Consider the following 20,533-nt stretch of genomic DNA (forward strand, 5'->3'; position numbering starts at 1 on the left):
AGTTGAATTCTAGCTCATGAAGACTACTTTGACTTCATTTGACTACTATTAAATTTTTATTTAATAAGTTCATTAATTAGTTAATTAATAAACCACATATTAAATTTAGTTCACATTAGTTTTATTAAATATGTCTTAAAAGTGTTTATTGATATTAATTAAATTGTCATAACTGAATTTAATGTTTACATTTTTGTGTTCACATTAGCTTGAATTAATTCTGTTCACATTTTCTTGTAGAAACTCAATGGATGTATGGAGCTTGAAGCAACATGTCTTTTGGAGGGTGCATGGATGGCTAAGGTGCATGGACACTCAAGATGCATGAATCGGTGGAATGCATGAATGGCAAGGTACATTAATTCCAAAGGTTCATGAATGACCAAGAGCCATGAATGTTGTGCTACCTCTTCATCTACACAAGTGACTATTCGGTCAAAGGGACATAATACATGCATGAGATGGTTGGCCGAATGACTTCCTCCATGAACCTCTACATTCCTTTCACATTGTGTTCACACAACAAGTCCTTTTGGTTCACCATGTTCACACCTATGGACTCTTCAGGTTACTGCATTCACACCTATTTTGGCCCTTGGAGTTACACCATTTAATTCATGATTTTTGGCTAAAGGATGCCACTTAATTGCTTATTAAACAAGGGAGGCCGAACCTAGCAAGTGTCCCTTGGAGCTTCATTCATTCACTTGTCATTTCTTAAACATGAAGCATTCAAAATTCATGTTCCATAGCAGAATCTAGTCATGCACATTAAGGATTAATTTTCTAGAATTTTCTTTTACTTAATTTGTAAGCATGAAAAGCCATTCGGCTACCTAGACTTTAGGCCTATAAATACTTGTTATTTTTTTTCATGTAAAGAACTTTTGAGACTTTTGTTAATGTTATGCTGCCGAATTTGTTAGGCAAAACTTTTTCTCAATTTTCGTTCAAAGATTCGATTGGCTTCCTAGCGTCTAGTGTGTCAACCGTTGTTCTTTGTTGAAACCGAACTTATCACTACTCGCAGTGTGGCATTCAAACATACTGAGGTTCCTATCTTGTTAGATAGTGGGTTGAGGTTTTTATTTACCAATTCCAAACCGAACTAAAAGAGCTTATAAACAATGGGTCGATGCCAAATCGGTATTGGTTCTTGTTTGCACTTTTTGTTCAACCCCATTTCTCCATTTACCAATTGTACCTAAATCGACTATTCCATTTCTTCAATTCCCCCTTACCTAATTGAACCAATTTGATACGGGGTTGCACGCAGACCAAGATCGAGTTGCCAAGTCACGAGAAACTCCTACAAAAACCCTAAACAATTAGATCTGAAACGAAACAGAAAATTAAAAGATTAGATTTTTGAATTTTCTGATCTGAAATAAAATCCCCAAAACAGTAAAGAATCAAATAGAGAATAGAAATAAGTGTTAATAAGGAATTTTGAAACCCTAGAAGAGATTGCGATTCTGCCCAATTGAACACCCAGATAGTTTTCCCCAAATTTCGGCAATCTAATTTCTCCCAAAAAGAGTATGGATGAATCGGCAAGAACCCTAGAAATTGGGGATTTTTGGGCTAATTCCTTAAGATAGAAAAAGGCTGAAAACACAATAAGAACAGAAAATAAATTAGATAAAGATTCGGCACAAGCAGAAATAAAGAAAGAATTGACAGTAAGAAATTAAAAGATAAGTCCTAAGAAGCTTTGAAATCCCGAAAGATCTCACAACTCCCTTCAAACGGCTCTAATCTCCCCTCCAAAGAATATCAATGGCAAGAAGAAGGTTGAAGATGGCTCCCACAATCAAAAAGATTGTTAAAACAACTTCTAAAGAAAACTCAAGAGAGAAATCTTGGAGAAAACTCAAAGAAAATTCTGCTCTCAACAAATCTGAAATTTTAATAATAATGATAAGTGTTTAACAAGGTGGACAGCCATGCCTTTAAATAGACCTTATAACTAGTCCTAATCTAATTAGAAAACTAAAATAAAAAAAACTCCTAATTATTTTAATATGGAAATTCGGTCAAAGGTCATTTTATCTGGGACTCTTGGACTGAATATTGACATAAAAATTTAAACTAAGTAAATAAATAAATAAAAAAATAAAAATAAAACTTTACAACTTGGGCCACTTTGACAATTTGGCCTGATTTTCAACTAAGTATGGATGGATTTCTTGATTGGGCTGGGAATTTGCTTATTGGGCCTCGCCTTCAAGAATTTGAGCTTTTGTGACTCGTATCATTCCCCCCTTCCTCAAAAAGATTCATCCTCGAATCTGAAAAATCAAATGAACTCGACTTTCCTCTATCGAACGGGACTAATGGCAATTGAGTCCACTGAAAAGAATAGCCATGAGATAGTAAATAGCAACGGAAACAAGCTTGTAGTCCAATCATAAGCATAACAGAACAGGTATAACGCATGTGAATGGACAGATTCAGATTACCATGCAAACAATCTAATTTACTCACCACTGCCTCGTCAAATATTTGAAACAAAGATGGACATGTTTTAAGGCATTCAGTCGTCTCACATTGTTCCCACAAACCATGAATAAATTGCGAGTAATAAATCAAATGGTAAACATAATCGTCACAAGTAGGTATTTGAAAAGATTCACATGGTTCACAGAGTTGCATAATCATACCATGCATTAATCGACGGTCTATAGATTCACTCACGCATGCATTATCAAAAACAAGAATCTTTTTATCAACCATCAAAACAGATAGATCATCAATAAATAAAATAGGACAGTCAAGCACGTTTCGATCTAAGTGTTCATCAACACGATCTTTATCACTATCCGAGGAGTACAAAAGTGTTTCAAAGGTTTCAAGCATCTTGCCTCGATAAGCAGAAGAATAAGGGTCGATTTTACCTTTTTCATTTAAAACAAACCTTCGCTCATCGGGGGCATAGTGTAGTTGAATCTCCGTTGTTGAGTTAACCTTTGTCAAATGGAACTCAAACTTCATGTACAACCACATAAACTGTTTAAGGCACGAATATAAATTGAAAACAAATTTGGAAAATTTCGTTACCTTATTCTCCAAAACAGATTTGGACAAATTCGAGGATTTTACACAAGGTAAATCAAGAGAATAACAAATCACGCTTCTTTTCGTAATGACTTTATCAACCACAATCGAAGAGTAACAATTAATCGGATCAAAATGAGGGGATCTTTTAAGAACTAAGTCACCAAAAGTTTTATCAATAATTTTCAAATCTGCACTGGACTCGGTTTCTAAAATTTCCTTACCTCGCTTACCTTCGGGATCATGTAGTGTGATTTCATCTTTGCTTAAGTTGATCGTATGAAAGCGTCTTTCATTTGAGAGGTATTGAAGTTGAAAGTTATCTTTCGATCTTTCGGGAACCTGAAAAGTAGCAACACAAGAAAAATTCATATCTTGGTTAGTGGAAACATTCCTCATTACCCTTTCCACGTCTTTTTCTTTTGTTTCTTTTTCTAATTCATTTTCTCTTCTTTCTTCAATTTCTTTTTCACTCTCAATCTCTTTTTGCTCTTTTTCATTCTCTTTTTCTTTTTCCTCACTTGTTTTAACAGAATTTTTCAGTTTGATTTGGTCCTCATGGACTTGTTCCGGAGTGAGCGGCACTAAGGTGAGTTTCTTTCCTTGATGCTTGAAAGAATACCTATTGGTACGACCATCGTGAGTGACTTTTCGATCCAGTTGCCATGGTTCTCCTAGCAACAAATGGCAGGCTTGAATAGGCATTACGTTGCACACAACTTCGTCTTGATACTTACCGATAGAAAAGGCGATGCGCACTTGTTGAGTGACCCTAAATTGGCCTTCGTTGCTAAGCCCTTGTAGTTGATAAGGTTGTGGATGCTTGGTAGTGGTTAAGCAAAGCTTTTCCACCATCGTCGTGCTGGCTATGTTTGAGCAACTTTCACGATCAATAATAACTCTACAAAGCTTACCTTGTACATGGCAGCGAGTATGAAAGAGATGTTCTCGTTGCTACTCGCTCTTTGGTTTTGCCAAAGATGATTGTCCACGATCATGAAAATCATCATCCATTCTAGGGACACGTTGAGGGCTGCACCTATGGGGCTGGTTATCCCTATCTTCCTTAATTGGATCTCGATATTGATGTTTTTGATTCACTCGTACCTCATTCAAAGTAGTATTCAATGCTTGAAGTGTAGCATTTATTTGTGTGATTGCAGCAGTATGTCCGTCTAACTGTTGTTGGACTATAAGTGCATCATTATTATCACCTTTAGACATCTTCAAAACCTGTAAAAAATAAACACTCAACACTCAAAAATAAAAGTTAGCAAACCTCACCATTAATCACTCAAAAAGAAAAATCAAATTCTCAATGAGGTCGAATTCAATCTTGTGAGTTCTTTATCAGAGTTTATATCAACCAATTAGAGAGTGTGAACCAAACTACCAAAGAATCCTAATTTGCACTAGGATGCCAAAAACTGACGAGACACCAAGTGATTTGTGTTGCACCGAGGAAGGATTGTGCACACGTTTAAATCCTACTAACACAAGAAACAAGAAGGTGTTAGATATTGTAAAAGGAGAATAAAAAGCAAACAAATGAAAACCTACAGCTAAGAATCAATAAAAATTGCTGAAAACAGAAAACCCGAAAAACTGCGGAGTAACTTGACAACTTCGTTCGAGGTGTTCCCAATCTCCAAAAATCACGAAATTAAATCTGGAGTGTCCTTATATATTGAATTTTCGATCTGGAAATTTGGGGCACCAAATTCAACCCGCTGAATATTTTTTTAATTTTTTATTGGATTTCGTCTTTTTTCAATTTTTTGACTTTTTCGACTTATTTTTTTGCGGGAATATTTTTTTATATTCAATAAAAGTGCCAAAAATATGTATGTAAAATTTCAGATCAATCAGAAAACGTTTACCCACTCAAATGAATTTTTTTCGAAAATTTTTCTGGGTAAAACTGCTGTTTGTAATTTAAAAAATAGAGATCAGTTTAGAAATCAACCAAGAACACCCAAAACGCCCAAAATCTGATACCAAATGATACGGGGTTGCGCGCGGACCAAGATCGAGTTGCCAAGTCACGGGAAACTCCTACGAAAACCCTAAACAATTAGATCTGAAACGAAACAGAAAATTAAAAGATTAGATTTTTGAATTTTCTGATCTGAAATAAAATCCCCAAAACAGTAAAGAATCAAATAGAGAATAGAAATAAGTGTTAATAAGGAATCTTGAAACCCTAGAAGAGATTGCGATTCTACCCAATTGAACACCCAGATAGTTTTCCCCAAATTTCGGCAATCTAATTTCTCCCAAAAAGAGTATGGATGAATCGGCAAGAACCCTAGAAATTGGGGATTTTTGGGCTAATTCCTTAAGATAGAAAAAGGCTGAAAACACAATAAGAACAGAAAATAAATTAGATAAAGATTCGGCACAAGCAGAAATAAAGAAAGAATTGATAGTAAGAAATTAAAAGATAAGTCCTAAGAAGCCTTGAAATCCCGAAAGATCTCACAACTCCCTTCAAACGGCTCTAATCTCCCCTCCAAAGAATATCAATGGCAAGAAGAAGGTTGAAGATGGCTCCCACAATCAAAAAGATTGTTAAAACAACTTCTAAAGAAAACTCAAGAGAGAAATCTTGGAGAAAACTCAAAGAAAATTCTGCTCTCAACAAATCTGAAATTTTAATAATAATGATAAGTGTTTAACAAGGTGGACAGCCATGCCTTTAAATAGGCCTTATAACTAGTCCTAATCTAATTAGAAAACTAAAATAAAAAAACTCCTAATTATTTTAATATGGAAATTCGGTAAAAGGTCATTTTATCTGGGACTCTTGGACTGAATATTGACATAAAAATTTAAACTAAGTAAATAAATAAATAAAAAAATAAAAATAAAACTTTACAACTTGGGCCACTTTGACAATTTGGCCTGATTTTCAACTAAGTATGGATGGATTTCTTGATTGGGCTGGGAATTTGCTTATTGGGCCTCACCTTCAAGAATTTGGGCTTTTGTGACTCGTATCACAATTCCTTCATCCATACCTATTCGGACTCCAAACCCGAACTTTCAAATTGTTCTTACCTATTCTAATCTGAACCCAAAACCAATATCCTTCCTTCCTTCATCCGACCTTTTCAATTAAACCCAACGTAACTTCTTGTTGACGATCGGGCAGACTAATATGACTCGACTCTTCCGAGGTGAATCGTATCACAACCTTTAGCCAAAAATCATGAATTAAATGGTGTAACTCCAAGGGCCAAAATAGGTGTGAATGCCGTAACCTGAAGAGTCCATAGGTGTGAACATGGTGAACCAAAAGGACTTGTTGTGTGAACACAATGTGAACAGAATGTAGAGGTTCATGGAGGAAGTCATTCGGCCAACCATCTCATGCATGTATTATGATGAAGAGGTAGCACAACATTCATGGCTCTTGGTCATTCATTAACCTTTGGAATTAATGTACCTTGCCATTCATGCATTCCACCGATTCATGCATCTTGAGTGTCCATGCACCTTAGCCGTCCATGCACCCTCCAAAAGACATGTTGCTTCAAGCTCCATACATCCATTGAGTTTCTACAAGAAAATGTGAACAGAATTAATTCAAGCTAATGTGAACACAAATGTAAACATTAAATTCGGTTATGACAATTTAATTAATATCAATAAACACTTTTAAGACATATTTAATAAAACTAATGTGAACTAAATTTAATATGTGGTTTATTAATTAACTAATTAATGAACTTATTAAATAAAAATTTAATAGCAGTCAAATGAAGTCAAAGTAGTCTTCATGAGCTAGAATTCAACTCATGAGCTAAAACCGAGCTGGACTTGGACCCATGAGCTGGTAGTGAGCTGAACCCGAGCTGGGGAACTGGAAGTGAGCTGGTGGCGAGCTCGATGAGTTGAGCTGGACTTGCAGGTAGTTGCATGGTGAGTTCAAGGAACTGGAATCAGCTTTCTCGGAGCGTCCTAATGGCGTTTCAATCCAAAGTTGAGCTACAAAAGCTGTGATGGACTCCTTAAACTTCTTGGCTCGAGCTCGAGTAACAGGACCTTGTGGTAGCACCATAGAATCCTCGCTCGAACTAACTGAACCATGGGGCGCGATCACATCAACCTCCGTGACAAGGCATCAGCCACTACAGTTTCTTTACCTTTCTTGAATTTGATGACGTAGGGAAATTATTCTAAATACTCGACCCATTTTGCATGTTGTTTGTTGAGTTTATGCTGACCTTTAATAAACTTAAGTGCTTCGTGATCGGAGTGAATCATGAACTCCTTCGATCTTAGATAGTGCTACCAAGTTTCTAGAGATCGAATCAAGGCATACATCTCTTTGTCGTATACCGGATAATTGAGGGAAGCACCACTTAGTTTCTCGCTGAAGTACACCACCGGTTTTCCGTCTTGGGTCAACACAGCTCCGATCCCTACACCAGAGGCGTCACACTCAATTTTAAATGTTTTAGTAAAATCGGGAAGGGACAATAAAGGAGCTTTCACAAGACATTCTTTAATCAAATTAAATGAACGTTCTTGATCTTTAGACCAGTGAAATGCAGAGTTTTTCTTAATTACGCTTGTTAAGGGTGCTGTAATGGTACTGAAATTGGGCACAAATCGACGGTAGAAGCTAGCCAATCCATGGAAGCTTCGAACTTGGCTAATACTCATCGGACGCGGCCATTCCTGAATCGCTCGAACTTTTTCTTGATCCACCTCCAAACTGTTGGCACTCACAACATATCCTAAAAACACAACTTTATCAGTGCAAAATGAACACTTTTTGAGATTAGCATACAATACCTCTTTTCATAAAGTTTCCAACACTACACGTAAATGTGGAACGTGCTTCTCTAAAGTTTTGCTGTAGACCAAGATATCGTCAAAGTATACAACACAAAATTTACCAATAAATGCACGTAATACATGGTTCATCAATCTCATAAAAGTACTGTGATACAACCACACCTCCCGAGTTGTCGGCTGCCAATGAAGATCCTCTCAAATTGCCCGTAGGACCGATCACTCGAGCTCGAGCAAAGAGATTCAAAGACGCAACAACAGCCTTAGTTGATAGATTTTGGGGTGAAACCATTGCTGGACTTCTTGAAAGCTCTTGGACCAACAAGCCAAGCAAACCATGCATACTCCTTCAAGCTCAAATCAGCTCAACTTCAACTTAACTTAGCTCAATGAGCTCGTTTCAGCTCATTTCATTATTGCGTTTATTATGCAAGGATAAATCATTTAAGTTGCTGTTAGTGATGTGAGCACGCCCGGGGCATCCTCGAGTGCAAACCAAGATCTAAACGAGCTGCCTAAAGGACCTATAACTCAAGCTTATGCTAAACATTTCCTAGAAGCTATTTTAGCTTCTAATGCAAAACCTTGGTTCGAAACAAGGGCCAAAGCTCACAAAATCAGCTTGAAGCAACTATCCAATGGACCCGTGCATTGTTGGCAAGCTGATCCTAGCTCATTTCTAGCTCCTCGAGCACCGTCCAACTCAACTCAGCTCATTTGAGCTTGTTTCAGCTCGTTTAAGCTCAACCGAGCTTACTTTCAGCTCCTTCTTTCTTTCTTTCAATAAACTAAGTCTTAATTTAGTTTATAATTAAGTTTGCTACAGCTCATGCCGAAACCCCTAGCTCAATTTCAACTCATTAAGTGTTTTGACTATTTTTGAGCTAGCTGAATTTATTATAAGTTGACTTATAATTATTGTGTTCAAATTTAGTTAGTGATATTAAGTTATTTAGTTATTATTTTAAATTATAATTTATGAATAGTTGTGTGTTATTTAATTATGTTATTTACTTTTGTAGGTTAGCCGAATTTGGAAGATACATTCATGGCATTTAATGCAAGGTCCATGGGAAAGTTAATTGAATGGGAGGATACATGCATGGACCGGTTCAATGTTTGGAGGACATACATTCATGTACATGGAAGGTTAATGCATATTGAAAGGTGCATCTCCCTTGGACGGCACACATGCATGAATGGGGGGTAATCAATGCAAGTGCATGTATGGCTAGGTTCAAGGCCCCTTCCAAGTTCCATGTACAATTGATGCATATGGGAGGACCCTTGGAGTTTCCTAAGCACTTATTCGGCCAAGAGACACCCTTTGGGAGTTTCATGCATCCCATGGCCGAACCTAGACAATCCCATTGGCTTCCAAAGTTTGCTCATACATGAAGCTGCCCATTCATCTCCCATTCGGCCGAACATGTACAAGGACACCATTGGTCATTTTTCTAGAAGGTCCATGTCTTAACTTAGGTTCATTACTTAATCATTAAGTTCATGAATGGACTATTCGGTTAGCATAAGAAACTAGTATAAATAGTTTGTTGATTTCATTTGTAAAGGACTTTTGACTTTTGATCATTTGAATGAACTTTGTTCAAAGAGTGAGTTTTCTCCTCTCTAAATTCGTACGAGTTTCGATCTGACTTATCTAGCGTGCTAGTGGCGTCTATCGTTCTCTTTTGAACTTATCACCTTGCTTTGGTGTGGCGTTCAACCTTCTACAATTCCGCAATCCCACCTTGAACCGAATAGAAATCGGGGTGACACTTTTAGTGTTGAATCGTTTCTGGTGTTTAAGCTCATTTATCCATTCCACCGACTATCCTAGATTTTACCCAACTTTAATATCTTTTTACAAAACCGAGCCTTCATTTATCAACTTCCATTTTTCTTATTTTTATACTTAAATCGAGCCTACTACCCTTATAAATTTACCATCACCTTAGCCAACCTTTAAAGCCATTTGAAAGCTTCCGCATCTTTAGCCTTATTTCATCCTATTTCTGATAACTCAACTATTCCTCGTCGACGATCGGGCAATCAAGTGAATCGACTCAATCAACTGAGTCGGATCACATCATTTGGTATCAGAGCTACTAAAACGAGGAGTGCCGACATTCGTATCAAGCTCGGAGTAGGTTCGTAATGTAAAAAAAATCAAAAAAAAAAATTTTGAGTTAGAATTTAATTTTTTTTCTCTTCCTTGTATTTTGTTTACTATTGTATTGGATTTAAAAAAAAGAGAAGAAATTCAAAAAAAAAATTCAAAAAAAAATCAAAAAAAAAGAAAAAAAAAGGTGAGCAAAAAAATCAAGTTAAAAAAAGTGAAAAGTCTTGCGAGTTTTTATTTTTTTCTCTTATTTACTCTGATCATCAAGTTTCCCTTCCTACCATTATTTACCCATCCCAACGCCACACTTAGCCTTGATTTTATTTTGTTTAGCCTACCCTACACCGACATTATCCCTTGTAACCCATTTTGAAACCGACCCTCAAGTAGCAAATTAAGTCTATCGAGACGAATTACGAATTTGTGAGACGAGGTCGAGTGGTAAAAGGCAAGAGAGCGTGAGTTCATTCGAAAAAAAAAGCCTAAAAGAGAGTTCAAACACGAGTGAGTGAATTTTTCTTTTTGAGCGAACTTGAGAGATTTGTGGTGAGAATTATTTTTCTTTCTAATTTAACTTTTGTTTTCTAATATTTTGTTGAAGCATGTCTGAAGAATTTTCTGAATTTGAATTCCAAATGTGGAGACAAGAAATGCAAAGGATAATGCGATCTGAATTTCGACAATTCGACAAAGATAAAGAAGATTTGACATCTACTATCGTTGACATCAAGATTAGTGCAATCCTTCAAAGATTGGAAAATGAGCCACAATGTGAAGATATGTTTCACATGCGTTGCCGTGTCCACGATAAAGTTTGTTGCCTCATTATTGATGGTGGAAGTAGGTCAAACATGGCTAGTATTCGAACGGTAAAAAAACTTGGCTTGGCCACTACCAAGCATCCACGACCCTATCAACTGCAAGGACTTGGTGTTGAAGGCAAATTTGAAGTTACTCAACAAGTGCGTGTTGCATTTTCCATCGGAAGATACCAAGACGAAGTCCTTTGTGATGTTGTGCCTATTCAAGTCTGCCATTTGTTGCTAGGAGAACCATGGCAATCGGATCGCAAGGTCATTCACGATGAACGTACCAATAGGTATTCCTTCAAGCATCAAGGAAGGAAAATCACTTTAGCGCCGCTCACACCGGAACAAGTGCAAGAAGACCAATTCAAAATGAAGCAATCCATTGAGCGAGAAAAGGAGAAAGAGATTGAAAAAGAAATTGAAAGAAAACAAAAAGAAAACGAAAAAGAAAAAGAAATTGCAAAAGAAAAAGAAATCAAAAAAGTGAAAGAAAAAGAAAATGAAGAAAAGAAAATTGAAAAAGAAAAAGCGAAAAAAGAATTTGGAAAAGAGTTTGAAAAAGAGAAGAGTGAAAAAGGAGAAAGTAATCGAGCAAAAGTGAGGAATGTTCTAACTAACCCATTTGCAAGTTTGCCGTGTAAATTTTCTTCTTTCCAGGTTTCCAAGGAATCGATTGACAAGTTTCGACTTCAATACCTTTCGAAAGAGAGAGGATTCACCTTGGTTGAAAAAGGTAACATTCTCAATGATCGTAGTTCGCCTAAGCCAAAAGAGGAGCAAGGTATGAATGTTGAAAATTTTAAAGCACCTCTGCCTTATTCGATTGTTGATGGAAACCTTGTTGATGATTTGTCCTTTAAAAATGATCTGAATTTTGATGTGGTTACTTGCCATTCTTTGATTGATAATATCATATTTGCGTGGAATGATGGCAAGAAGAATAATGTTTTTGGAAATTGTGATGCTGATGAGTTTGTTATTGAAATAATAAATATTCGGCATTTGCAAGATAAGAAAACATATTAGCCTTTCCATCTGCTTGATTTGAGTAAAAATGTGCACTCATTGATCTTTTATGAGAAACTACTCTGTCTAAACAAGAATGTACGTATGAGATTTGAGATGCATGAATGCTTGAAAACATGCATGTCTTTGATTTGTTTGTTTGATACGAGGATGACATGTAAAATGGTTAGTGCACTTAAAGTTGAAGATGGTGTCTCAAATCTGCCTTGTTGTATAAATTTTGCATGTTTGAAAAAACCTTTGCTGTTTTTAACAAAGAATGACCAAAACCGTGTGTTTAAGCCCGGAGCAAGTTATCTTAAGTTGTTGATAAATAAAGGTGAGTACTCTAATTTTGTTTGGAATAAATATGTTGAATCTTCTCATCTTTTCCGAATCTTATCGCTATGTGTGAATAGATGTGTGAACCATTTGTGCTTGCTTGATGTTATGACTTTAAATTTGAAAACGAAGTTGTTGAACTATGACAAGTTGCAAACGCTAAATCGAAGCTTTGGCTCTACATCATTGTTCAAAGTTTTTAAGTCATGGATTTTTGTTGTCCAAAATTATAATTCCCGAATGCTTCTTGTTTTTGGTATATCTCCAATGAAGAAATTCTTAACTCATTGCGGAAAGGTAAAATCAACTTTCACTTTTGATCCCGGCATTGGTTCATTTGTTCAATTTTTGCATAAGATCTTAAGAAGACCTTTTGAACTTATAAACCATGGTGTCACTAATCTATTTAATTTTTGTGTAGGTGACACTTCGAAGTGGTTCCCTCCTAAAGAGGGAGGGTATAAACATAAATTGTGTCCTACTCAAGGCATGTCTGATTTGCAGGTTTTTGGGAGCGACTATGCCAATTCCATCGACAAAAGGGCTGGTGACGATGTAAAATTTTTTTCGAGAAAATGGCCCGATTTGGGGACAAATCGCTTTAAAGAGGGAGGGAATGATGTGAGCACGCCCGGGGCATCCTCGAGTGCAAACCAAGATCTAAACGAGCTGCCTAAAGGACCTATAACTCAAGCTTATGCTAAACATTTCCTAGAAGCTATTTTAGCTTCTAATGCAAAACCTTGGTTCGAAACAAGGGCCAAAGCTCACAAAATCAGCTTGAAGCAACTATCCAATGGACCCGTGCATTGTTGGCAAGCTGATCCTAGCTCATTTCTAGCTCCTCGAGCACCGTCCAGCTCAACTCAGCTCATTTGAGCTTGTTTCAGCTCGTTTAAGCTCAACCGAGCTTACTTTCAGCTCCTTCTTTCTTTCTTTCAATAAACTAAGTCTTAATTTAGTTTATAATTAAGTTTGCTACAGCTCATGCCGAAACCCCTAGCTCAATTTCAACTCATTAAGTGTTTTGACTATTTTTGAGCTAGCTGAATTTATTATAAGTTGACTTATAATTATTGTGTTCAAATTTAGTTAGTGATATTAAGTTATTTAGTTATTATTTTAAATTATAATTTATGAATAGTTGTGTGTTATTTAATTATGTTATTTACTTTTGTAGGTTAGCCGAATTTGGAAGATACATTCATGGCATTTAATGCAAGGTCCATGGGAAAGTTAATTGAACGGGAGGATACATGCATGGACCGTGATGTGATCCGGCTCGGTTGATTGAGTCGATTCACTTGATTGCCCGATCGTCGACGAGGAATAGTTGAGTTACCGGAAATAGGATGAAATAAGGCTAAAGATGCGGAAGCTTTCAAATGGTTTTAAAGGTTGGCTAAGGTGATGGTAAATTTATAAGGGTAGTAGGCTCGATTTAAGTATAAAAATAAGAAAAATGGAAGTTGATAAATGAAGGCTCGGTTTTGTAAAAAGATATTATAGTTGGGTAAAATCTAGGATAGTCGGTGGAATGGATAAATGAGCTTAAACACCAGAAACGATTCAACACTAAAAAGTGTCACCCCGATTTCTATTCGGTTCAAGGTGGGATTGCGGAATTGTAGAAGGGTTGAACGCCACACCAAAGCAAGGTGATAAGTTCAAAAGAGAACGATAGACGCCACTAGCACGCTAGATAAGTCAGATCGAAACTCGTACGAATTTAGAGAGGAGAAAACTCACTCTTTGAACAAAGTTCATTCAAATTGTCAAAAGTCAAAAGTCAAAAGTCCTTTACAAATGAAATCAACAAACTATTTATACTAGTTTCTTATGCTAACCGAATAGTCCATTCATGAACTTAATGATTAAGTAATGAACCTAAATTAAGACATGAACCTTCTAGAAAAATGACCAATGGTGTCCTTGTCCATATTCGGCCGAATGGTACTTCAATGGGCAGCTTCATGGCTAAGGAAATGAACTTGAAGGCTTGGTGATGTATGGGAGAGCAATGGACATGTCTAGGTTTGGCCAAGGTGTGAATGGACACTCCAAGAGATGCCTTTTGGCCGAATAGGTACTTAGGAGATCAATGGACAGCAACCGATGCATGTAAGTGAATATTCATGCATTCTTCCATTCATTGTATTAAATCATTCATGCATCATCCTTACGTTCATTGAACCAACCCATTCATGAATCATCTTTAATTGTGTTCCCACATCATGCATTGTAAGTAGACGTTCATGCACCTAGCTTGAATGAATCTCCACATTCGGCTGTACCTAAAAACACACATGAACTTAATTAATTTCAAGCAAATTCAGCTAAACTAAATTAAAGTATAATGTGAACATCCTAAATAACATTGAGACAACTTAAATATTAACAAATCATAACACATAAATTCGGCTGGACAAATTTAAAACATGTAATAATTTAGACAAATTAAATGACATCTAGACACCTTTAATTCAGCCAAATCAAGACATATTAAACACTTGTAATAAATTAAGACATATTTAAAAGCTGTAATGAAACTTATTTACATGCTTATTTAAATGGTCTAAAACTCCAGCAAATAAAGTTAATTTAGCTAAAGAGCTAATAATGAGCTGAATTGAATTTAAACCAAGCTCAAACGAGCTGAATTAAGCTCATGTGAGCTAAAATAAAATTCGGTGAGCTGAACCAAGCTAAATGGAGCTTGAGGAGCTGAATTCAAGCTGAAATCAAGGGCATCCTTGACCAGGGTCATATCAGACCGGTTCAATGTTTGGAGGACATACATTCATGTACATGGAAGGTTAATGCATATTGAAAGGTGCATCTCCCTTGGACGGCACACATGCATGAATGGGGGGTAATCAATGCAAGTGCATGTATGGCTAGGTTCAAGGCCCCTTCCAAGTTCCATGTACAATCGATGCATGTGGGAGGACCCTTGGAGTTTCCTAAGCACTTATTCGGCCAAGAGACACCCTTTGGGAGTTTCATGCATCCCATGGCCGAACCTAGACAATCCCATTGGCTTCCAAAGTTTGCTCATACATGAAGCTGCCCATTCATCTCCCATTCGGCCGAACATGTACAAGGACACCATTGGTCATTTTTCTAGAAGGTTCATGTCTTAACTTAGGTTCATTACTTAATCATTAAGCTCATGAATGGACTATTCGGTTAGCATAAGAAACTAGTATAAATAGTTTGTTGATTTCATTTGTAAAGGACTTTTGACTTTTGATCATTTGAATGAACTTTGTTCAAAGAGTGAGTTTTCTCCTCTCTAAATTCGTACGAGTTTCGATCTGACTTATCTAGCGTGCTAGTGGCGTCTATCGTTCTCTTTTGAACTTATCACCTTGCTTTGGTGTGGCGTTCAACCTTCTACAATTCCGCAATCCCACCTTGAACCGAATAAAAATCGGGGTGACACTTTTAGTGTTGAATCGTTTCTGGTGTTTAAGCTCATTTATCCATTCCACCGACTATCCTAGATTTTACCCAACTTTAATATCTTTTTACAAAACCGAGCCTTCATTTATCAACTTCCATTTTTCTTATTTTTATACTTAAATCGAGCCTACTACCCTTATAAATTTACCATCACCTTAGCCAACCTTTAAAACCATTTGAAAGCTTCCGCATCTTTAGCCTTATTTCATCCTATTTCCGATAACTCAACTATTCCTCGTCGACGATCGGGCAATCAAGTGAATCGACTCAATCAACCGAGTCGGATCACATCAGTTAGTTTTATTAGTTATTTGTTTTAATAATTAATTTGTCATAATCTGGGCATGTTTTAATTATGTTCTAAATTAAGTACTTAATTAATTAGGACCAATTAAATATGTCTTAACTATTACAAAGATTAATTATGTCCAGCCTAATTTATGGTGCAAGATTTATTTGTCTATGTTGCCGAATTTAATGTGTCTAAAAGGGATTTAATTTGCTGAATTAAATGTTGTAGGTACATTAACCCTTGGACGGCATAGGTGCATGGATGATTTAAAATTGGTGTGCTGATCTTTGGTATCCCATAAGTGACCATTCAGCCAAACCTTGCAACTCTTCAAGAAGACTGATTGGCTGCCCAAGACAAAATTAAGGCTATTCACACCCACCCGATTATTCCTTTCACACCAAGGGCTGTTCGGTTTTGTTTGTTCACACATGTGTGGCTGTTCAAATCGGTTTGTTCACATTCTAAGACTATTGAAGTGCTCTAGACAGCTCCTTAATCACATGAACATTCGGCTGAATCAAGCAGCAGCATTAATTCCAAATTCAAGCATTTGGCCGAACCTATTGATGGCATTTCAGCTCCCAAACAATTCATTCAATTTTTCTATTGAAGCAAGGCATCTAGAAGCTGCCCCTTACCGTTCTCCATGCACAAGAAACTTCAAGGAAGCTTCATAAAAAATTCTGGAATTTTCAGAAACCATTTAGCTACCTCAAGAGCCTATTCGGCTATCCCTTGCATTCACTATAAATTGTGGCTTGTGTTACTTTGAAAAAAACTTTTTGGAATTTTGTTAATGTTATGCTGCTGAATTTGTTAGGCAAAACCTTTCTCAAATTTCGTTCAAAGATTCGATTGGCTTCCTAGCGTTCTAGTGTGTCAACCATTGTTCTTTGTCGAAACCGAACTTATCACTACTCGTAGTGTGGCGTTCAAACATACTGAGGTTCCTATCTTGTTAGATAGTGGGTCGAGGTTTTCATTTACCAATTCCAAACCGAACTAAAAGAGCTTATAAACAACGGGTCAATACCAAATCGGTATTGGTTCTTGTTTACAGTTTTTGTTCAACCCCATTTCTCCATTTACCAATTGTACCTAAACAGACTATTCCATTCGAACCACTTCTTAATACCATTTCGTTCTTACCATTCATTCCATTATGTCCTTTTCTTCAATTCCCCCTTACCTAATTGAACCAATTCATTCATCCATACCTATTCGGACTCCAAACCCGAACTTTCAAATTCTTCTTACCTATTCTAATTCGAACCCAAAACCAATATCCTTCCTTCCTTCATTCGACCTTTTCAATTAAACCTAACGTAACTTCTTATTGACGATCGGGCACACTAATACGACTCGACTCTTTCAAGGCGGATCGTATCATCTGGTATCAGAGCTATTAAAACGAGAAGTTCATGCGACAAAATCATTCACGAGCTAGTCCAAGTGTACGCAAGTAAGTAGGATCCAAAAAAAAAGTATAGAAAAAAAAATTTTGTATACCGAAGTTTTCTCATTTTGATTGGTTTGTTGCTGTTATTATAAAAGCAAAAATCTACGTAGCCGAAGAAAAAAAATCGTGTACAAAAGTGCTTCTATTGTATTTAGTTTGCTGATATAGTACAAAAAAAAGTTATACAAGTTTGAAAAAAAAATTCTGAAAAAATTCGAAAAAAGTGATTTATGCAATTCAATTGTTAGTTGATCGTCAAGCTTTGATTTGATATAGTTTTCGATCCATCTTCTATCCTACTCTTCCTAATACGCCACACTTTTAACCCAATTCCCTATTCTTTCAGCCTACCCGAAACCGAATACATCAATCACTTGTTACCCCTTTTGAACCGACCACCTAGACCAAGGACTAAGCCTTAACGAATTTGCTTACGAAATCACGAGAAAAGGTTAAGAGAGGTAAAAGGCACGAGAGTTGTAAGTGCAATAGAGTGGAGGTAAAAGTCTAATCTCGAGTGTAAACACGAGTGTGAGAGAAACATCTTATTTTCCTTTTCGAGAGATTGTGAGGTTTTGTGGTGATTGTGAGGTTTTGTGGTGAGGTTTACTTTAACAACATTTTAATGTCACAAGAGTCAGATCACAACATGGAAGATCGTCCGGCAAGACAACCCATTCGCAACGTCCCCGGCTTAAACATGCAAGCCTTACTACGAGAAATGGAGTGACTCCTAGATCGAAGGCTCAATCCCATCGAAGACCGTTTGTTCCAAGTTGAAATGAATGGCCAACGTGAAAGAACACCCGAGGGGGTTAGACCAAGACGGGAGAGACAAAATCAGAACCGGGGAAGACGAAGGGTCTAAGACGATGAAGCAAATGACCTTAGTGATCTTGAAAGTGAATAAGAGTCTAATGCTAGTGATCGACGTAGGCAACACCGACAACGAGATCGAAGACGCGAAGATGATGATCTCAAGAACATTAAACTGTCTATTCCACCGTTTCAAGGTAGATCGGATCCGGAGGCCTATCTTGAGTGGGAAAAAAGATAGAGTTGGTGTTCGATTGTCACAATTACTCCGAGAATAAAAAGGTGAAACTAGCAGCAATAGAGTTTTCAAACTACGCCATGATTTGGTGGGAACAACTAACCACTAGTCGGAGGCGTAACGATGAACGTCCTATCTCTACATGGATCGAAATGAAGGCGGTGATGAGGCGACGATTTATTCCTGCATACTATCACCGGGAGTTGCACCAAGAACTCCAAAATCTCATGCAAGGGTCCAAAAGTGTCGAGGATTACTACAAAGAGATGGAAATCGCGATGATTCGAGCAGATGTCCAAGAAGATCCCGAAGCAACGATGGCGATATTCTTGGCTGGTCTAAATCGAGATATAGCAAATGTAGTGGAATTACAACACTACATTGAAGTGGTTGATATTGATACGAGCTCGATTCGGATGACGTGATGAGTCGTATTATGTTCCCGATCGAATTTAGGTAGTGTCGATTTAGTTCAAAATTCAATAAGATGAGTTATATTGGTTTTAAATGAATTAGGAAGCAAAATGGGGATAAATGGTTTCCAATGAAACAAGAACGAACCCTTATTAACAAATAAGGACCCGGGCTTAAAGGTTTCAAAGAAAAGGAATGATATGAGCTCGCCCATGAAGATAGGTACCGAATCCATGGAGTTGCCTTTGGGGCCAATTACTCGAGCACGTGCCAAGAAGTTCCAAGATGCTGTAGCAAGCTATATTGCTCGATTGTGGAGTGATGGATTGATTGCCCATAAAACGCCCAGCTCAACTAGCTTGATTCGCAATTTCCTACAAGCTGATTTTAGCTTGTGTCAGCTCAATTTAGCTCAATTCGGCACTTAATTAGTTCAAGGAGCTGATTAAATTTATTTTTAATAAATTTAATTAGTTGTGTTAGTTTAGAAACAGCTCAAATCATTTAATTAAATAAATGTGTCTTAATCTGGACATTTTTAATTCAGCTTATTAAATATGTTTTATATTAGTACATGCCTTTAATATGTCCATATTAAGTCATAAATTAAATGTGTTTAGTTTAATTACAAGTTTTAATGTGTCTTGACTAAGACAAATTTATTAGTGGCTGCTAATTAATTTGTCTTAGCCGAATTAATGTGCAGAATTTTAATATGTCCAGCTGCTGATTTCATGAGTATTAAACTTGTCCTAATCACATTTATTTGATTTTTTTTCAGCTAGCTTAATGGCAAAGAAAGCTCATAAAGAAGGGGCATGTATTTGGGCACATGCATGGACGACATTTAAAGTGCAGCTGCCTTGTGTTTCCAGCTGACTTTTCGTGCAGCTCAATGGACTTCTAGCTGCTGTTTTTAAGCTTCTCCAAGGGCCAATTTCGTGGAGAGCAATGGCCAAAGAGTGCCTCATAAATTCCAGCAGCCAATTCATGTGGAGGCTATTCATATTCGGCCAAAGAAGCATAATTTTTGAAGCTGTCCATTTCTCTTCTCCATAGCAGCAATTAAGCTCTTTTAAAACATTAACCGAATGTGAATTTTCTCCATTAAAGGGGCCAGCCGAATCATCTTTTTCTAGAAGGTTAATTTTCAGAATTTCATCACATGAATGTAACTAGGAAATTTCTAGGAAGTTTCCTCAAGAAACTTAAGGCATAAGGATCTGATTAGATAGGCTATTCAGCTGCCTTAGTCAAGCTATAAATAGGTCATGTAATTCACATTTTGAGGTTAATGAACAATTTGAAAGCTTTTCTAAATTGTGAGGTTGTTTTCAACTCTCGTTATTCTCCAAAAACTTGTGAGACTTATCAAACATCTTTGTGGCGTCAAACTTGTTTTTGTTTCTTCCCGAACTTATCACTTTAATCCCAAAAGTGTGGCGTTCGATTCATACTAAGGTTCCTATCACCATTGATAGTGGGTCGAAGTTTCTTTCCATTTAACAAACCTTCCATCCATCCTTACCAACCTAAGCATTCTCCTAAGTTACGGGTTAACACATTCCTATTGTGTTAGTTCGGCTTTCGAATCCTTAGCCAAATTGCTTCCATTGTTTTCTAATTCATTTCCTAAACCAATGATACGAGCTCAATTCGGATGATGTGACGAGTCGTATTATATTCCGATCGAATTTAGGTAGTGTCG

General features: G+C 36.9%; 1 protein-coding gene across 1 annotated transcript in view; it reads right to left on the reverse strand.

Annotated features, from left to right (window-relative positions):
• Positions 1-18,509: 18,509 nt before the first annotated feature.
• The window catches only part of LOC121226121 (uncharacterized), an 11,591-nt gene continuing 9,567 nt past the window's right edge, over positions 18,510-20,533 (reverse strand). The window contains exon 7 of the mRNA XM_041110277.1: positions 18,510-18,749. Coding sequence (XP_040966211.1) covers positions 18,510-18,749 — 240 coding nt within the window. The remainder of the gene's footprint in view (positions 18,750-20,533) is intronic.

Source organism: Gossypium hirsutum, unplaced genomic scaffold, assembly GCF_007990345.1.
Source record: "Gossypium hirsutum isolate 1008001.06 unplaced genomic scaffold, Gossypium_hirsutum_v2.1 scaffold_28, whole genome shotgun sequence".
Lineage (NCBI taxonomy): Eukaryota > Viridiplantae > Streptophyta > Magnoliopsida > Malvales > Malvaceae > Gossypium > Gossypium hirsutum.